Raw genomic sequence first — 17,154 nt, forward strand, 5'->3', positions numbered from 1 at the left:
CTAGTCAATAGTCAATGAGGACATTGACATCTCTGAAGGGGGGGTGAGTGTAGCGCATGTGATCATGGGATGAGATTTGGATATATTGTCACCGTGGATCCTTGGAACCTTGGGGGATAAATGGGGATAAAATAGCCACTAAGGGCTCTCTCATCAAGCAATTGCCCCTTTTCCAGTTGGCTTAAGGGGAGAGAGATAAGGTGCGCTACAACAAACAACTGCATCTCATGATTTTGGCTTGCCTACCTTATTTATTATCCTTCTCCACATATAACCACGTCTCATCACATTTTCTTCAATTTCCAAAGATGGGCAATCCTCCATACATACCCCAGTAATGCAATTTCTAACTTCTTTCATTCATCCTTCAGCTTCTTTTTCCAAATCTAGCCTTAGTGTATACTCTACCTCTTTTAAGTAGTAGATGAACATCAACCCATTGCCTATCTTTCCAATTGTCCATGTCTCCTGCAACTCTCACAATTGTCTTGATAAAGTTCTCTTTCAAAGCCACCCATCCATTCCCAAGCATGAAGCCTTTCTTGCTTAATTTGTGAAGTTTAATTTGGATCTTTGTGAAAATACTTGCAAGAAACAATTTCATGTCCTTGTCTTTGCATTCAAACCTTCTGCCCCAGTAGTTGTGGCTTTTTTGAGTGTCAATTGATAATAAATATTTTGGAGATGAATATGTTTCTTTCAATAGTGTTGGCACTATCAACTCCTTAAGTAGGTTATGCCAATTCCCATCCCATCCCAAGGCAATATCACTCGCATCTCATGGAGCACTCCATGATTGTACTCCACTATTTTGTCTTGGTTCCCACATTGTTCTTGCAATTGATATTTAACTTCTTTTTGGCTTCTATGTTTTTGGAACTGATGTCAGGTAAGAGGATTTTGCCAACCTTATCTAGGGGTATGACCTTGTTGTGACTTGCACCTTGTACCAATTTTGAGACATTCCCGTGGCATTTGTTGTTCAGTTCTTCCAAGAAACCAACATGGTTTTTATCCTCCTTAAATCTTTCCCTTGAGTGGCCACCACCTCAAAACAAAAGTCTGCTATATCATTTCCAAGTTTAAGTACTTGCCTAACAAGACGAGGAGGAGAAAAATCTTTGTTACTTAGCCATCAAATGCATTACCCAATTCAGGCAATCAAGCATTACCACATATTCTTTGTGGTTTGCTCTAGATTGGTTTTTTGGGACATCTATAAGATGTTGCTGATGTTTGTTTAAGCAATTTAAGTTCTTTTGTATTATTAATCAGGATTTATTTAGATTGGCTGGTGCGATAGTGTAAGAAACCAAAAGGAACAACTTGAGAGACGATCCATGGGTTCAAATATAGAGGGAAAGAGCCCATGAATAAGAGTGCACCCCCTTTTCCAATCGGTTAAAGGTCTTGGGATATTTGGGGTTAAGCGTCCTTAGGTTTGAATAGTACTGGGCTGGGTGACCTCCCGGGAAGTCCAAACTCAGGAGCTTACATTTGGTATCAGAGCGGTCTTGGGTCCGACTCTGTTGGTTGGCTAGGGGAATCACACCACATATTGATTGACATCTGGCTGTGAGACACAAAATCCCTAGGCCCCAAAGTGGAGCTGGAAGGGCACCACGTGGTAGAAAAGCTCCAACTTGAAAGGTCGAGAGCGGGAGTGGAACTCCCAACAAAGTGCTCGAGGACTAAAAGCTCCGACTTGAAAGGTCGAGAGCGGGAGTGGAACTCCCAACAAAGTGCTCGAGGAATGAGCACAAAGCGAGAGATGGAGTCCGAGATGGAGTCCGAGATGGGGTCCGAGATGGAGTCTGAAATGGAGACCGGGACCGAGACCGAGGCCGAGGCCGAGTCTGAGAGGGTGAAAGCCCAAAGCGTTCGTCTCCCAGACCCTGGGGGGTTTGGTGACCTCCAAAAGTATAGTAGGGGGAGGACTGCAGTGGAGCCAGTTTGGCCAGGAAAGGCCAGTTTGGCCCAGGAAGGCCGGACCCAGTGTTGGGTGATGAACTGCCCACTGGGAAGTCCAAGACTAGAGTGAACACGGACTGACAAGCGGGGTAGCTTGGTGAAGTGTTCAAGAGCCGGCTCTAGTTCCCCCGGGAGATCGACTGGCCGATGCTCCCAGTCCAAGTGTGGGTGGCACTACCTACTTGGATACCTGTCGTGGCTCAACGGAACCTCGCTCTAAGCCCATGGCTAGAGCACCTAAAGGCGAAAGGCAGGGAGAGTACCCATGAGGCTTGCGTAAGGCCATGGTGTTCCGAAATGTTATCCCAAAGTCCCAAACGGTGAAAGGGAAGAGGAGTAGGCCTCTAATGTAGTGACCAAGGATATGGTCACATGGTGAGGAAGTCCCAAAGGATAGTGGGACTTAGTGGTCGGGCCTGCGGGCCTTGATCCAGTGGCAGTGTTGGTGAACACGGCCATGGACGAGAAGGGACTTGGTGGGGACTGGAAAAGAGATGTCGGGGAAGGCTATTCCCCATATCTGTGGGCATCCTAGGGATGCTAAGGAGTGGATCTGGGATGATCACTCACGGACGGATGGCCCGGTCTTTGAGAGACGGGACTATGATGCCGTTGGCGTTAGACCAAAGGTGTGACCAAGGTGAATGGGCATGGCCTTAGCGTAACGGGCCAATATGTCGGGGGTACCTTGGGGTGTCAGTCATGGGATCGGACACGTGGAGCACTTGGACCAAGTGCAAAGGTGGAGTGGCACGGAGGCCATTCTCGGGGCTAGCAAGCTCCAAGTCCTAACTGGGACTTATGGAGGTTGTGAATGAGACTCCTCCAAGTGGTCGGAGGTGCGGTTAAGTGACTAAAGTAAAATGGAAAAATTAATCGCTTATACTGGCTAGTCCAGTTTGCTCCCGCTAGGCTCGACCCAAGGGTAGGGTGTCAAGAGAGCGGGGCTCTTGGGAGAGCTGCGGCTCTCAGCTTCCGTTCACGAGGGTGTGAATTTGCAGGGAAGTGTGGTGGATTATAAGCAACCAAAGGGAACGACTTGAGAGACGATCCATGGGGTTCAAATATAGAGGGAAAGGGCCCATGAACAAGAGTGCACCCCCTTTTCCAATCGGTTAAGGGTCTTGAGATATTTGGGGTTAAGTGTCTTTGGGTTTGAATAGTACTGGGCTGGGTGACCTCCTGGGAAGTCCAAACTCAAGAGCTTACAGATAGTACAGATAGTTAGTAGGAATGAGTGTTTATTAGTCTTGCTTATTAGTCTTGCTGTATTCATTCTATTCTGTTAATTGTTGCTCGAGTTAGTTCTATTAGATTATGATGTTATTTCCTTTGGGTGATACATTTGAGAGCATTTTACTTATTTGACAATGATCTTTTAATTGTTTTTTATAAGTTTTTTGGTATACTATCTACAATCTTTGGTAGTTAAGTTTTATCATTAAGTTTTCTTAATGATATATTTGCTGTTGAATTTTGTTGGATGGTGAATCTTATATTTCCAACTATAGTGATCTTGGTAGTTTCTATACTCTAATACTAGTTTATTAGATGTTAACTTACTTAGAATACTTTTATGTTCTAATTTAAGATTTATTCACTGATAATTAAGTCTCTTAGATATCATTGTCTTTAACTTTGATATTGTCCATCTATTGATATTTGGGTTTAGGCTAATATAAGTAGACTGGCTTTAGAACTTCATGTGTATAATGAAATCTCTAGTCATGGGGTAACTATTGTTAACTAGTCATATCATTCACCTCTTTCATGATGTTCTTTATTTTGTTAAAAGGGCATGACCATGTAAACAACTCTAACTATTTGTTTATAGTAGTTTATCTAAACTTTACTTACGGGTTTGGTTTCTTTAGTTAAAGGCATCTAACTTCTCTCTCTCATGTTAGACCACCGGTATGGTAAAATAATGCTAAACTCTATTTGGATTTGTTTTGCATGCTAGTCTTGGCATTGGGATGTTAGATGCTTTAGGACTATTTTTGCTCTTATCCTTTCACTCTTTGGGCTGTACGCTTGGGAGTTACTCCGTGCTTTAATACCTTCTCTGCTTGGCTCCATGTTTAGGAGTTTTGCTCTATTCCATCATTTAATGGCCTAAGGCCTTAAAACTTGGGTTTTGCTCCATTGTCCTTGGATATGTGGCATGTGGCACATGGGATGTCATATGTGGCATATGGAGAGTTTAAGTTCTGCTTCATAATTATTATATGGTAAATCACCATAGGATAAAAATTGAAAACCACATAAGTTATATGTTTGGATCTATATTTATATTTATATTTTATTTGTCAAATTTACTTAGAAATATAGATTATATGATTTACAATGTTTTTCTAGTGTTTGAGAAGTCATGAGCTCAACTCATAAACTCAAAACTTACCTAGGTTCTAATATATATAGTTATCTTTACAGTAATTTCCCACTCAATTATTGATGCTTCTTCATAGTACATAATATACTAGATTGAGATCTCAGCTCACTTGCAAGCTAGCTGTCATTCTCCTAATGCAAAATGACTTGAGCTCACAAGCTTGATAAAACTTCATTAAACTTTTTGAGAGATTTCTAATAGGAATGCCCACAGTTCAGCTCCTCAGTTCAAGAGTCATAAGACACTCTCATGAGCCAAGGAAACAAATTCCCTTCATTTGATAAGGGCAACACTAAAAAAATATGAAAATCCTGCAAAATTGGAGCTTGCTTGTCATATGCAGGAACTAGAAGACAATCAGTTTCAGCAAGTGTCGGACGGATCGACTGACAGCTGCTGCGAGATGTCAGCTTCTACTGTTGCCAAGGTGTTAAGCCCGTCAGAAACGGAAGGATGGTAAGTTATGTAAGAGCTTAGCTAACTCCATTTATTTTTACGAGCTCTCGCTATTCAATCTGGCAACCATAGTGCCGAAAAGCTTTGCAGCTTTTTTGTCATAGTCCAATCCCCGCTTTCTCAGTTCCTGCTGGAGCACCTTGGCATCTCTGTACAACTCAGAATCAGATGATGCCCCGACTGTTAGAACCCGCTACTCACCTGTTGTGCGGATCGGCAGCAATCATCTTTCTCACGTCCTTGTCCGCCAGTTCAATGTCCGCGTTCTCCAAATAAGCCTGGGCTCGCCTATAAAGCGCTTTCATATTGCCGGGCTCCAGATCCAGCACCTGTACGATAAGAGTCTGAGACTAGGAAGAGTGCACGTTCAGTGCTCGCCCACCTTCGTGCATAAAGCAATGCAATCTTTGTACTTCTCCTGCTTCAGTTTGGACGCAGCATTGTTTACGCAGCATACGGTTTTGAGCTGCTTAGACAGCTTTTTCTCCTCGTCAGAAAACTTGTGATCGTGATCAATGTATTTGACAGCCTGCAACAAGGCGGAAGGCAATACCGTCAAAGCGTGTGCGACACAAGGAAGTGCTACCTGCCTTGTCGTACTTCTTCGAAGCACGCCAGTACTTTCCGCCCTTGAAATGCTGGTTCCCTTCTTCTTTGTGCTTGCTTGCTGCTTCCAGCTTCTCAAGGGTGCTCATTTCCCAGATGTCTTTGTCCTGAGATACGAGACACATGCATGCGTCATACCATGGAGAACTTGGAAAAAACCAACCTTGTCAAAGCTGACAAGCTCAACGATGTACACTAGCGTGGAACTTGGTGGTACAGTTGCCAGGTCCGTCCGAAATTCCGAGCCACCATACCCATAATCTGGAGCGATTGTCACCTCCGCAACTTCACCTTTTTTCATAGCTGCCACAGCTCTGTCTAAGCCACTCACAGCTTGCTCTGCAGAAAGGCCCCTTTTAAGAGTGAGCTCGTACGAACACACAGCCTTACCTTCACCGATGGTAAACTCGAGCAGGTCATCTTGGCCGTAGCCTTTGCGCTCAAAGACCGTCCCGTCCAAAAGTCTGGCCTCGTATTTGACTGCAGAGATCACATGTAAGCGACAAATTGTTCACAAAGAGCACCACTAGTTACCCCTGACAAGGGCGCCATCGTTCGGCTTGGTTTGTCCTTCTCCGGCCACCAAGATCTTCTTGACAACACGCCTGTCATCAGTGACATCATCTACCGTCCTCCACTCGAGAAGCTCGATGTCAACAGTCAAGGTTGCATAGGGAGGCACATATGCTCCACTACGGGTAGCCTTACGCCCCTGTTCCGCAAATCCGTCTGCAAGTCTGGTCAGTTTGATAATAATCAGTGGATTTATGCAGCTAGCTTAGCTTACACTGAGGCGTCACGGTTAACAATGCTTGTTCTCCATGTTTCATTGCTCTTACGGCCTTCCCGATTGCAGGGCAAAAGAATCCTGCATCAAAATGTTCAAACTGTTAGCTACAACAGACAAGTTCCACTTCCGTCAAGCACCATCTCTTGGACAGATGGTCACGCCTTTCGCGGGTGTCTTTTCAACAAGGGTGCCGTCCTGCAACGTCGCCGTGAACCTCACTGGTACGCATGGAGTTACTCCGTAAGGAAAGTGAAAAATAGCGGTAGCTATTACTTACCTGTAACTTCGTCCGAGTCTTTAGGAGTTTCCCACTTGTGACCCTCAGAGACGACTTTCTTGACGATGCCGCCGTCTTTGAGTACGTCGGTGATGCTAGCCCAAGTTAGCAGCTCCACTTCAAACACGAGAGTAGCGTTTGGAGGAACCAGGGGCGGGCAACCAGCTTTGCCATAGGCCATGTCGGGTGGGATTGTGAAAACGGCTACTTCTTTCTTCTTCATCGAGCCAATGCCTCGGTCCCAGCCCCTTATCACCTCTCCTGCACGGAAGACTCAGGCAAAGGAGCGAGTTGAGATAGAATAGCCACATTGTACTCCACCTTGGCCGAGCCTGAACACGAAGGGCTGGTTCTTATCGTGGGTGGAGTCGAACTTGGTTCCATCGGCAAACCTCCCAACGTAGTGCACTGCATTCATCCATGGAAGAGTTTAGCCGATGGAGAAAGCCTCTCTACTTTCTAAGGAAGAAGAAGGAGGAGAAGAGGAGTACCTGTGAGCTCATCACCAGGCTTGGGGACATCCCAGCCTTGTCCAGCCCTGACGAGCAGCTTCTTGAGACCGCTCTGCCCGAATTCCTTCTCCACGCCTTCCTTCTGCATTGCAGAAGGAAACCTCTCCATGAACTTGCCATCAACCGTTTTGAACTTTTCAGCCAAGTGCTTGAATGCCGCAGCGGCTGGATTGTGGTCGTCTGGGCAGGCCGCCTCGTCCACCGCCATTGCGCGCTAAAACCCTAGCTAAGCCATCACCCTCCCCCAAAATATCTTCTCTCCTCTCCCCAAACAAAATATCTGGCACTGGGGCTCCTTTAACATTAACAACGTGGAGGCTAACACTGCTTCTTTTCAAGTAGTTTAGCGGTGCTTGCGCAAGTCTATCCCCGCTTCCTTGGCCATGGCGTCCAGCCCCTTCTTGTCGATGGTCTTGAGCGCCTGCGTGCATATCCTGAGCCTGACGAACCTCTGCCCAGCCTCCCACCACAGCCGCTTGTACTGCAGGTTGGGCTGCTGCTTCTTCCTGGTGCGGATGTGGGAGTAGGAGATCTTGCGCGCGTTGTTGTACTTCTTGCCCGTCAGCTCGCACACCCTGCCTGGCAAAAGCCCAAGTGGAAATTATCAATTACCGGTTGGACTCGCGGCTTCTGCTACACTTACTTGCCAGGGGCTGGACGATGAGGGACGAAAGCCTCTGCAATGGCACCACGAGTGGAACCGCCACACCAGTGCCAGCCAGCTCGCTCTTCCGCCAGCTCAAATCCTTGGCCGCGTGGGACGTTATGGGCTTGAGCTTGAGCTTGCAAGGCGGCGGCATTGCTGCCATTGCGAAAAACGCCATACTACGTACCTGCGTTGTTACCCTACCAAAAGTCTTGGCAGGAGCAAGTCCCCTTGTCAAAGGTGTGGAAGCGGTACGTATCCCTCACGATTATCTGCCGCCCCACAATCCTGGAGATGTACTTGGTGGCCGAGTGACAGTCAGCGCACACGCGAAGGTTCTTGACAATGTGGAGGCTCGTCCCGGCTGGAGTGCTCCTGATCCCGAATGCAATTGCCAGCTTCTCGCTGTGGTAGCTCCCCAGCCTCTCCTTGTCGCCGTGGCCAGGATCGTCGGGCACGTAACCAGCACGCTGCATTTCTGCCGCCAGCGCCTCGAGGGTGGCGGCCAGCTCCGGTGGGGACGAGTCCGCTGACACGAACTCGTGCACCTTGTTGTTGACCTCGATGGCGCTCCACCCCGCTGGCTTCACCACCCCTCTCATGTCCATGCGCCTCCTGACGCTCGCCGCCTCCTCCAGCCTCCCAGCCCTCGAGTAAATGGTCGACAGCAGCACATAGGCGGCTGAGTCGGCCGGCTCCAGCGCCATGAGCTTCTCGGCGGCCCGGACGCCCCGATCTGGGCTGCCCTGGAGCCTGCACGCCCCAAGCAACGCCCTCCAGCACACCGCATCGTCCGGGGCCCCGGGCACAAGCTGGTGCTGGTAAGCGTGGGTGATCAACTCCTCCGCGTCTTGGAGCTTGCCAACCCGGGACAGCAGGTCCACCACCATCACCAGGTGCTCGGCAGTGGGCGCGACACCGTAATCGGCGCTCATGGAGCCGAAGCAGCAGCAGCCGCGCTCCAGCATGCCCGCATGGCAGCACGCGTGCAGCACGCTGCTCACCGTCACCTCGTCGGCTTCCATCTCCAGCGACATGCCCCGGAACAACTCCACCGCCTCGCTCGCATGACCGTGCTGGGCATAAGCACCCAGCATCGCATTCCAGGCAATCACGCCCCGCGCCTCCATGCCGTCGAACACGAGCCGCGCTTCACGAATCCGTCCGCACTTGCCGTACATGTGAAGCAGCGCGTTGCCCACCGCCGGCAACTGCTCGTATCCACAGCTCCGGATGCGGGCGTGGAGGGCGCGGCCCTGGCCGAGGCCTCCCACGCCACCCAGCCCGCTGCAAGCCGCTACACCGCAGCTCAGCGTGGCGGCGTCCAGCGCCACCCCCTCCACCTCCATCTGCCTCATCACCTGCAGCGCCTCGCGGAAATGCCCCGACCCGGCAAATGCGGCCATGATCCCGTTCCAGCTCACGCGGTCTGGGCAGCTGCACCGCTCAAACACCTCCACCGCCGCGTCCACGTCCCCGCACTTGGCGTACATGCTCAGCACGGCGTTGGTGGCGGACACACTGGCGGCGAGGATGCCGCGCGCAACCATGTCCGCGTGAAGCCGCCGCCCCTGCTCCAGCTGCGCCGCACCGCACGCGCCGCAAGCAGACAGGGCGTTGATGAACGTGACCACGTCGCGCTCGCAGTCCATGCGCTGCAACAGGCACAGCGCCTCCACTCCCAGCCCCTGTGCCGCGTACGCCCAGATGATGATGTTCCACGACACGGTGTTGCGCTGCCGCATGGCGTCGAACACGGCCCTCGCCTCCAGGACGCTGCCGCAGCGGGCGTACATTTGCACCAGGGAATTGGAGAGGAAGACGTCGGCAGCCACGTCGCCCCGTGCTGCCAGGAGCGCGGCATGGACGGACCGCCCGGTGCTGAGATGGTGGCAGCAGCCGCTCAAGACGCTCGCGAACGTTGTGTCGTCGGGCCTCACGTCGGGCTGCCGGAGGAGTGCCTGGTAGAGGTGGAGGGCTTGTGCGGCTTGCCCGTGGTCCAGCCACGCCGCAATCATGGCGTTCCACGAGATTGTGTCGCGCCGCTGCATCGCCTCGAAGGTGGCCTCGGCATCCACCATGCTCCCGCAGTGCCTGTAGAGCGTGATGAGCGCATTGCCCAGCACCGGCGTGGTGGACAAGATGCCCGACTCCGTCATCCTCGACTCTATTTGCTTCCCCCTGGCCAGCAGCATGCCGTGCTGCTTTCCGGAGGAGCACAAGCGCAGGGCATTCAGCAGGGCTACGTAAGCGACACGATCGGCCCGAATCCCCTCCATCTCCATCCTGTGAAACACCAGCACGGCCTCGCTGCCATACCCATTCTGGGCATATGCAGACATGAGGATGGAGAAGGAGTAGACGTTAGGGACCGATATCCTGTGAAATGCCGCTGCCGCCGCGTCCATGCACCCGCAGTTGCCATACATTTGAACGAGCAAGTTGCCCAGAAAGGTGGACGAGTCCTGATTGCTGGCCACGAGCTGCGCATGGAGCCGCTTGCCCTCGTCCAAAGCCGCCCTGCTTCCACACTGCCGGAGGGCTGCTGCGAGAGCGTTGATGCTGCCACTGCCGTTGTTCCGGAGCGGCATGGATCAAGATCCACCTCCATGGATTCAGCGGACTGTTTATTGGAACAAAAGAAACAATGCTATGTACACAGACAGACACGGACGAAGCATCATTGAGGCGGGTCGGAATGAGCTATAAAAGAACCAAATGCTCCACCACCATGGCCTAAACTCCTTGCCACTCCTAACCTTTCCCTCGGCGTTGATTCTTCGCTTTTGGTACCATCATCTCCACCTGCGGCACAAGAGAAAAACCGTCAGTTTCTCTCAGCTCGTATAAATGCAGCCATCCACTCACGCGCCCTCGCTTTCTTGCTGAAACTGTCATCCAAGAGGTAGATCGACGAGCTGACCATGGTCTCGCTCGCAGATTTCCTCATGCCCACTTGCAAGGAGAAAGAAAAGCTCTCTCCTTGCTCACTTGGTGCAACACTGACTGCACTGTAGTCAAGGCCTTCCCAGATCTTGTTTGCCCGCTTGCTGCTACGCATATCCAAGCTGTTAGCACGTCCCAACTTTGGAACAGCAGGCCGTTTCACTACCTCTCCGTCTTGTGCAGCTGCGGCATCCGGGTTGCTTCGAGGAGCGGCTTCCTCTTTGGCAGCCTGCCCGCTGTCGGCGTCGCTCTCGAGGGACATCAAGAACTTGGCGGCAGACGCCGTCCTCATGAGCGGCCCGCCAGCCTTGGTCCAAGACAGGTTGCTAAATTCCTCCGCTCCACTGTCGCTGTCGCTGCCGTCGTGGTTGTGCCGCATAGGCCTCAATCTGCGCAGTGACGGGCCGCCCCAGGGCCCTCCCGCTTGCAAGGTCCCCTCTATGCTGTCCTCGTCCAGCGAGCCCCAGGAGCTCTCGCGGGCCAGGCAGTTCCACGACGGTATTCTCTTGGTGGCGGAGAAGCGAGAGGAGAAGACGCCAGGCGCGTGAGCGGAGTTGCGCTCGGCGTCCCTCTGAGCCTTGCGCCTGCGGCTGAGCTCCGCTACGCACTCGTCTAGCATCAACTCGATCCCACAGTTGGCCTCTATCGCGGACAGCTTTTCCCACGTGCAGCGCCGGCCTTGCATCACAGCCTTCCTGAGCTCCGAGGGCGTCGGGTTCTGAATAAGCTTGGCGAACTGCATGCACAACAGAATAGACTGTTTCCCATCCATCCATCCGCAGAAAATGTTGTTACCTGAGCAAATGTAGCAGGCATGACAATGGTGACATCTCCCTCCCAGTCTTGGGCAAAGAGCTTGGCAAGGCCAAAGAGATGGAACCCCATCTCCAGCACCTGCCTGCACCTGTGCTTCACCTCCATCTCAGCCAGATGCGCCAGCTGCATTCCATACACGCACACACGACGATTATATGTTTGCACGCACCAATACACTTGGCAGTTACCTTTGCAGCGAAGTCGCCACCATAGGCCCTCACCAGCTCCTTGAGCCGCAAGAGCGGAGCAATGTGCGGATTGGCCTGGCTCACAATGAAATGGTTGACGTTGAACAGCTCCTTGAGCTGCATCATGGGCAAGTCGCTCTCCAGGCTGCCATCCCGCCACTGCCTGTTGCTGATGTTGTGATCCTCGGGGCCAACCTGTGACAGGGTGTGGTATGGCACAAGCCTGCCCTGCCTGTCCTTTGCCATGAGCTCCTGCGCCTCAAACAGGCCCGGGAAAGCACAGGAAGCGGTGACAGCGCTCCAGATAACAACGTGGGGCGAGCTGAGGTAGTTCAAGCACCGGGGTGGCTCGTGGCGGCGGGGGGAGCACACCGAGATGCCCAGGACACGGCCAGAGAGATCATATGCCTCCTGGAACGTGAGGTCGCCAATGAGCTGCCGCATCTTCCTCTGGAGCAGGCCGATCTCGTGAACTGCGCCGCGTGTGAGCAGCCTGTGTGCCGTCTTGAAGATGCTCCCCATGGACTCGAAGAAGTGCATGGGTGGCATGGGGTCGTCGAAGAAGCTCTGGAGCTCCGGCCACGTCCTGGTGGCGGCGAAGGAGCAGAGGATGGAGCCAACGCTGGCACCCGCCACCACCCTGGGCAGGAGGCGGTGCTCGATCAGGGTCCTCACCACGCCCAGGTGGAAGGCCCCCAGGGCCGCGCCTCCGCTCAGCAGCAGCGCCGTGCGCCCAAACCCGTGCCTCGTCTCGTGGATGAAGGCGATCTTCTCCTCGAGCGAGAACTCGTCCGAGTCGGTCTCGCAGATGGCGCGGAGGTGGTAGCACACCTCGTTGATGTACTCCTGGATGACGCGCGGGGTCTGGAGGCGGCCCTTGTGCAGCTCCGGGTTGCACATGTTGCCCAGGTTGCGCACCAGGTCGGCGCGCAGGCAGAAGAGGATGTCCTCCACGCCCGCCTTCATCCGCCGCAGCTTGAGCTCGTTGAGCTTGGCGCGCACCAGCTCCTCGTCGTACAGGTCCGAGTCCTTGCGCCGCCGGCGGCAGTAGTTGTCCTTGTCCAGCATGCTGGCGGCGTGCGTCCACTCCTCGTACGTCAGGGCCGACTGCATCATGTTGCTCCAGAACTTCCTCCGGAACACGAGCTCCGCCTTGGTGGATTCCAGGCGCGCGCGGCGGATGGCGTAGCCCACGCACAGCACCGCCGCCAGCAGCACGCTGGGCCGCCGGGGGTTGAACCACGACAGCACCCAGCCGACGAGTAGCATGGCCAGGCGCTTGCATTTCCGGACGTGAGCCAAGGCGCGCAAGCCCAGCACCTCCACCACCTCCTTGGCCGAGCGGCACAGCAGCACCTTGAGCGCCACAGCGCGGCCCAGAGCAGTGGATGGCCCGATTGGGAAGAGCACCAGCCCCGCCTCGTCGCTCGACTCCATACCTCCTTACCTGTGATGGATCGAGCTAAGCCCTAATGCCCTTTCTCCCCTTGTACCTAGGCTATATACACACGCAACTCCCACGCTGTCGTCTTTCCCAACTTTCCCTCATACATACATAAATACCAACACTTTGTATCATACATTATTAGAGCTAGGCTTGCGCGGCGCCAACTTGGCCTGCGCTTGGCTCCTCGGCCACGTCCTTGTTGTTCCACAGTGCTCCCAGCTCTTTCCTTATCCATCCCAGCAGCACCACAATGCCTACGCCAGGTTATAGAGGTTACACTCAAATACTTCGGGAATGTTATCAAGACTCACCTAGAGTGCAGGGAACGATGTAGAGCAGCGCCGGCTGGCCATGGCCGTCCATCAGGTTGAGAGCAACGTAAGTTAGCATGAGTCCTGCGCGCAGAACATAGAAACAGATTTGAGGCAAAGATTTATTCGATGCAGAGATAATCCACGTACCCAGGCCATAGCCGACCGTTGTCCACAAGAAGTATCCCCCGGAAAGGCTCTTCTTGTTGGCCCAATCGAACCTGCCGGCACACCAGTTACCTCACTTGCTTGAGCTAATCTAAACAAACAATAAAGGGCACCTGAGTGTGAATGACACCAACAAGCCCGGCAGAAGTATATCGCCAAACCCGATGATGGAGTAGCCTCCCCAGGGATCGTAGAAGCGCGGGACCCTGAGCAGCATTGGGATGCTCTCCCCTCCACTCTTATCTCCCCTAGCCACCTGCAAAGGAGAACATTCCACCAAAAGAGGTAAAACGAACAGATAGTCGGAGCTTACATACCACGATCATAACGCTCTCTTTGAAAATGTATGGAGATATGAAGACCCAAAAGATATCATACAGAAACGCACAGCTCAACAAAACCGTGGAAACCTGTAAAACAGCACAGCTACGACCTTGGAACGGAGGAAACCAGAGAGTTACCTTAATGTTTGGCAAGCGAACAACTTGCAAGACGGTCAGGATCAATGCTACACCCTGGTGAAAACAGCTTCCAGTAGTAAATAGCCAGAGAATTAAGACAAGAGGCTCTCACCAATACGTCTTGGCCAACCCAGGCCACATGAGCGTGCCTATACACAGCCCATATTACAGAAAAGGCCACACAGATGGGAAACACCACGACAGAAAGGGAACTGACAGTCCCCAGGATTGGAATGGTTATGTGCCGCGTACCAACACCAGGAAATAACCTGTAAATCGCCTCGCCACAGGATGCTGGTTCAAAGAGAAGTAGCAGCTGATAGCGAATATGCCTCACCTGGATAGCAGTGTTACGAGGCACGTTTGTAATCCCTGCAAAAGGAGCAAGTAAGACTCTAAAACATCATCAGTCTGATGTTACATTACCTCAGCACCGCCAATGCAAAACAAGACAACGAGCAGCATTAGAAACCAGTTGGACATAAATAAGTAGAGCAGAAGCAGGAAGACAGACGCAAGGATCAAAAAGCACACCGCCGATGCGATGCTGATATCCACCACTTCCTTGTCGTCGGAATCGTCCTTTGTGCGAGACGCTGCAGAAGCCTCCTGCAAATAAACCCCGTTGCGAACAAAGAATAATGCAAAGACGTAATCAACACCTTCAAGCGCTTGTACCGCCCGCTTCCTACGTCGTTGGCAGTGCATGCGGACCACAGGGACGCGCCGATCACGGTCGCAACCGCAAGACACCACAAGAAGAGCTCGCCAAGGTCAACAACAGGCCGCACTGGTGAATACAGGAGCAGCTTCACTGTGGCATACACAAGACAGGTCAGGGGCGGCACAGTGATTCATCGCACGTACCGCTTTGGCTCGATTGCAAAGCAGACTCCAAGCTTTCTCCTGCTGATCTGGGGATCATAATAGCTGGAATTGTTATGTCTGCGAAAGTGTCGTTCTCAAAGCAGACCATCTTGTAAAGCTCTGTCAAGTAAGAGAACAAGGACCTGTCAAACACAAGCTCTCACGACAGACGAAAACATCCATAAGATGTAACCCCGAACCTTCTCGGTCGTTTGAGATGAGAACAGCCGAGGCACCAGCCTGCTGCGCAATCCTTGCCTTGGTGGTGAAAGTGCAGTTCCCCCTTTCAGCCAGGAGTATGTTCCCTGCATGCTATAACAAGCGAACAAGTATTACGAGAGACCGCGGGACGAGGAGACACACCTTGACACCGCCGGGATTGGAGCAACAGTCGATGGGATCCGCTCGCGAGAGGGAAGTGACATGAGCTTTGTCAGCTCGCGCTGCGACGGGCCCCCCAAACCTGGCTGTGATGCCGACATAGTCACTTGCGGGGACGTTGTCAATCCAGTTTCTGATCTTGACCTGGGAGATTCTCAGCAAAGCAATCCAATTCTCTCAAACGCGGCAGCTTTGCTTACCAGCACGAACTTGTTGTCGCAGCCGGGGTGTTTTGGAGCATCCACGTCGTCGTAAGAGATCTCGTCCGCGCGAGTGTGGTCAGTGGCGATGATCACCAGCAGCAGCACCAGAAAATGCGCCCCTCTAGCCTGCAGCAAATCGGAGAAGCGCACTCGCTAGAGCAGCGTGCCCATGGTGTGTCATGGTGGCTTACCCATCGTGGAGCCATCGGACGCGATCGATGCCCTTGCCCTAGGACACAACTCTGACTTTGCACACGGTAAGATACCTAATACAGAGGAGCATTATATTTCCACATTACATTGCGTGGGTGTCTGCTAAATGGCGAGCTCGGAGCTCCAGGCTAGAGCTGACCCACAGCTTGCGCTCCCGCCGCTCCTTCTGCCTCCAGTTCTTGGCTCTCTTGGGTGCCAAGCGCTCGTCCCTTGCGGCAAATGCCATCCTGAAGAGCTCGGCCTTGGAGATAGAGATCTCGCCCAAGCCTAGAGCAGCGGCTTGGCTCGGGCTGCATCTCACCTCCCATGCCGATGGAGATATGTCTTCCACGAGCTGCTCGTCTAAAACAGTGCTTGGTAGAGCTTCTCTGGGGACACGGGCATGCTTGGACGACGCCATCCCGGGGTTGACAACAACGCGTGGGCACTCGAGCTCCACGGTTTGTCTCGACTCGCCATCGATCGCAGGCTGGAAGTGCACACAAGAGGATCAACTTTGGCAAGCGCGAGCTTCAAACGGTCCAGCTTACCCACACAATCCATCGTAACTCCTGCGCACCACTCCCAACCGCCACTGCATCCAAATCTTCCCAGCTCTCCTCAACTTGGTTGCGCACTCTCAAGCCCGGCAGCACGCACGGGAGTGCTAGCCTCGCAGCTCTATTGCTAAGGTGTGTGCCGCTGCTCAACATCACGTAGCGTTCAGCTTCCAACAGCTCATGAAAACCAAAGGCCTGCAAGCAAGCTTACCCACATCTCAGAGTTTCAAGAGCCGGGCAGCACTCGACGATCGTTCTAATGGACTCCGCCGTAAGGCTGCTGCAGCGGCTGTGTGCCATATTTGCGTTTGCAAATGAAAGAGAAGGCGAGTGTAAGCAGAAAAGAGTATGTCTTCTCTCGAAAGCCTCTCTTCCTTACCTTACGTCGACTGCTCTCAACCTGGAGCAAATCTTTGCTGCCTGATGAATGCCTGTGTCAGTTACATCGGAGCCGGACACATCCAGGATCTCCCATGCCGTATCCGCCAGAGGAACCAGAAGCCTGTCACACAGCAATCCCCTCCTCCGCGCGATAGCCACCAATTGCAACTGTGGTTGACGGAGCACAACACTCCACAACTGATGGCTTGGGAAAACTTGCAAAATCCCACCTTGACAGACACTGGAAGAAGCGGTGCAATTAAGTCCAAGTCGTCAACAATGTCGTCTAGGTAGCAGCCGATGCTAGCGACGCACAAGCTTAGCAGGCTTTTGGGCCCTTTCTTGTGCTTGTTGCCTGTCATGCGATCGTAATCGTAGTGAATGGAGCACTCTAATGCAAGGGGACGGATACCTGGAGCACAATTGGAAGGCGTAAGAGCTGAAATGGAGGAGGGCTTCCGAGCAGCACCAGCAGCAGCTGGCTCCTTACGAGTCGGTGGCGGTGGCGGTGGAATCTCCTGCTTGTCCATCAACAAGTTCCAATCAACCCTAAGTTCTGAAATTCTCTTTCATCAATGTGGAA

The 17,154-nt window shown here is 52.7% G+C and overlaps 6 protein-coding genes across 7 annotated transcripts; all 6 read right to left on the reverse strand.

The window, feature by feature from the left end:
- Positions 1 to 4,793: 4,793 nt before the first annotated feature.
- Positions 4,794 to 7,243, reverse strand: LOC9640893 (peptidyl-prolyl cis-trans isomerase FKBP62). Its single transcript, XM_002993288.2, has 12 exons — positions 6,984 to 7,243; positions 6,814 to 6,900; positions 6,493 to 6,753; positions 6,353 to 6,433; positions 6,213 to 6,293; positions 5,960 to 6,154; positions 5,816 to 5,905; positions 5,589 to 5,764; positions 5,410 to 5,532; positions 5,202 to 5,348; positions 5,021 to 5,148; positions 4,794 to 4,968 (listed from the first exon to the last, which is right to left on the reverse strand). Exons 1-12 carry the CDS (start codon positions 7,210 to 7,212, stop codon positions 4,857 to 4,859), a joined length of 1,710 nt encoding a protein of 569 aa, XP_002993334.1. The 5' UTR covers positions 7,213 to 7,243; the 3' UTR covers positions 4,794 to 4,856.
- Positions 7,244 to 7,283: 40 nt separating this feature from the next.
- Positions 7,284 to 7,911, reverse strand: LOC9640894 (50S ribosomal protein L28). Its single transcript, XM_002993289.2, has 2 exons — positions 7,648 to 7,911; positions 7,284 to 7,583 (listed from the first exon to the last, which is right to left on the reverse strand). Exons 1-2 carry the CDS (start codon positions 7,826 to 7,828, stop codon positions 7,348 to 7,350), a joined length of 417 nt encoding a protein of 138 aa, XP_002993335.2. The 5' UTR covers positions 7,829 to 7,911; the 3' UTR covers positions 7,284 to 7,347.
- On the reverse strand, positions 7,851 to 10,241 carry LOC9640895 (pentatricopeptide repeat-containing protein At3g24000, mitochondrial). The gene has a single exon (XM_024667034.1). It carries the CDS (start codon positions 10,239 to 10,241, stop codon positions 7,851 to 7,853), a length of 2,391 nt encoding a protein of 796 aa, XP_024522802.1.
- Positions 10,242 to 10,260: 19 nt separating this feature from the next.
- On the reverse strand, positions 10,261 to 13,071 carry LOC9640896 (triacylglycerol lipase SDP1). 2 transcript variants are annotated; one of them, XM_024667029.1, is made up of 4 exons: positions 11,601 to 13,071; positions 11,392 to 11,535; positions 10,519 to 11,332; positions 10,261 to 10,455 (listed from the first exon to the last, which is right to left on the reverse strand). In XM_024667029.1, the coding sequence occupies exons 1-4, from the start codon at positions 13,035 to 13,037 to the stop codon at positions 10,331 to 10,333; spliced, it is 2,520 nt and encodes an 839-aa protein (XP_024522797.1). In that variant the 5' UTR covers positions 13,038 to 13,071; the 3' UTR covers positions 10,261 to 10,330. The 2 variants fall into 2 exon arrangements, with proteins under 2 accessions (XP_024522797.1, XP_024522798.1); XM_024667030.1 differs by lacking the exon at positions 10,261 to 10,455 and having other exon boundaries at positions 10,549 to 10,700; positions 10,763 to 11,332.
- A 59-nt stretch (positions 13,072 to 13,130) lies between these two features.
- LOC9640897 (signal peptide peptidase-like 2) lies at positions 13,131 to 15,707 on the reverse strand. The gene is made up of 15 exons (XM_002993292.2): positions 15,630 to 15,707; positions 15,436 to 15,564; positions 15,218 to 15,379; positions 15,055 to 15,166; positions 14,855 to 14,974; positions 14,650 to 14,801; positions 14,414 to 14,596; positions 14,325 to 14,359; positions 14,100 to 14,256; positions 13,988 to 14,041; positions 13,844 to 13,936; positions 13,640 to 13,782; positions 13,509 to 13,579; positions 13,359 to 13,442; positions 13,131 to 13,301 (listed from the first exon to the last, which is right to left on the reverse strand). The coding sequence occupies exons 1-15, from the start codon at positions 15,642 to 15,644 to the stop codon at positions 13,192 to 13,194; spliced, it is 1,620 nt and encodes a 539-aa protein (XP_002993338.1). The 5' UTR covers positions 15,645 to 15,707; the 3' UTR covers positions 13,131 to 13,191.
- On the reverse strand, positions 15,702 to 17,126 carry LOC9640898. Its single transcript, XM_002993293.2, has 6 exons — positions 16,984 to 17,126; positions 16,802 to 16,926; positions 16,570 to 16,739; positions 16,402 to 16,479; positions 16,182 to 16,332; positions 15,702 to 16,120 (listed from the first exon to the last, which is right to left on the reverse strand). The coding sequence occupies exons 1-6, from the start codon at positions 17,099 to 17,101 to the stop codon at positions 15,734 to 15,736; spliced, it is 1,029 nt and encodes a 342-aa protein (XP_002993339.2). The 5' UTR covers positions 17,102 to 17,126; the 3' UTR covers positions 15,702 to 15,733.
- Positions 17,127 to 17,154: the final 28 nt, after the last annotated feature.

This window comes from Selaginella moellendorffii, unplaced genomic scaffold (assembly GCF_000143415.4).
Source record: "Selaginella moellendorffii unplaced genomic scaffold, v1.0 SELMOscaffold_153, whole genome shotgun sequence".
Taxonomy (NCBI): Eukaryota; Viridiplantae; Streptophyta; class Lycopodiopsida; order Selaginellales; family Selaginellaceae; genus Selaginella; species Selaginella moellendorffii.

Bases quoted from the DNA above. Each gene is read 5' to 3' on its own strand.
- LOC9640895 (XM_024667034.1), bottom strand. From the start codon at position 10,241: ATGCCGCTCCGGAACAACGGCAGTGGCAGCATCAACGCTCTCGCAGCA.
- LOC9640898 (XM_002993293.2), bottom strand. From the start codon at position 17,101: ATGGACAAGCAGGAGATTCCACCGCCACCGCCACCGACTCGTAAGGAG. The intron at 16,927-16,983 runs GTATCCGTCCCC...ATCGCATGACAG, and splicing joins GCCTTCCAATTGTGCTCCAG to GCAACAAGCACAAGAAAGGG. The intron at 16,740-16,801 runs GTGGGATTTTGC...CGTCAACCACAG, and splicing joins TTCTTCCAGTGTCTGTCAAG to TTGCAATTGGTGGCTATCGC.
- LOC9640897 (XM_002993292.2), bottom strand. The intron at 14,975-15,054 runs GTTCGGGGTTAC...CTTACTTGACAG, and splicing joins CATCTCAAACGACCGAGAAG to AGCTTTACAAGATGGTCTGC. The intron at 13,783-13,843 runs GTATGTAAGCTC...TCTCCTTTGCAG, and splicing joins AAGAGAGCGTTATGATCGTG to GTGGCTAGGGGAGATAAGAG.
- LOC9640896 (XM_024667029.1), bottom strand. From the start codon at position 13,037: ATGGAGTCGAGCGACGAGGCGGGGCTGGTGCTCTTCCCAATCGGGCCA. The intron at 11,333-11,391 runs GTAACAACATTT...TTGTGCATGCAG, and splicing joins TGCCTGCTACATTTGCTCAG to TTCGCCAAGCTTATTCAGAA. The intron at 10,456-10,518 runs GTGAGTGGATGG...CTTGTGCCGCAG, and splicing joins CAGCAAGAAAGCGAGGGCGC to GTGGAGATGATGGTACCAAA.
- LOC9640893 (XM_002993288.2), bottom strand. From the start codon at position 7,212: ATGGCGGTGGACGAGGCGGCCTGCCCAGACGACCACAATCCAGCCGCT. The intron at 5,765-5,815 runs GTAAGGCTGTGT...GCCTTTCTGCAG, and splicing joins CGAGTTTACCATCGGTGAAG to AGCAAGCTGTGAGTGGCTTA. The intron at 5,533-5,588 runs GTTGGTTTTTTC...CTCGTATCTCAG, and splicing joins AGCTTGTCAGCTTTGACAAG to GACAAAGACATCTGGGAAAT.
- LOC9640894 (XM_002993289.2), bottom strand. From the start codon at position 7,828: ATGGCGTTTTTCGCAATGGCAGCAATGCCGCCGCCTTGCAAGCTCAAG. The intron at 7,584-7,647 runs GTAAGTGTAGCA...GGCTTTTGCCAG, and splicing joins CATCGTCCAGCCCCTGGCAA to GCAGGGTGTGCGAGCTGACG.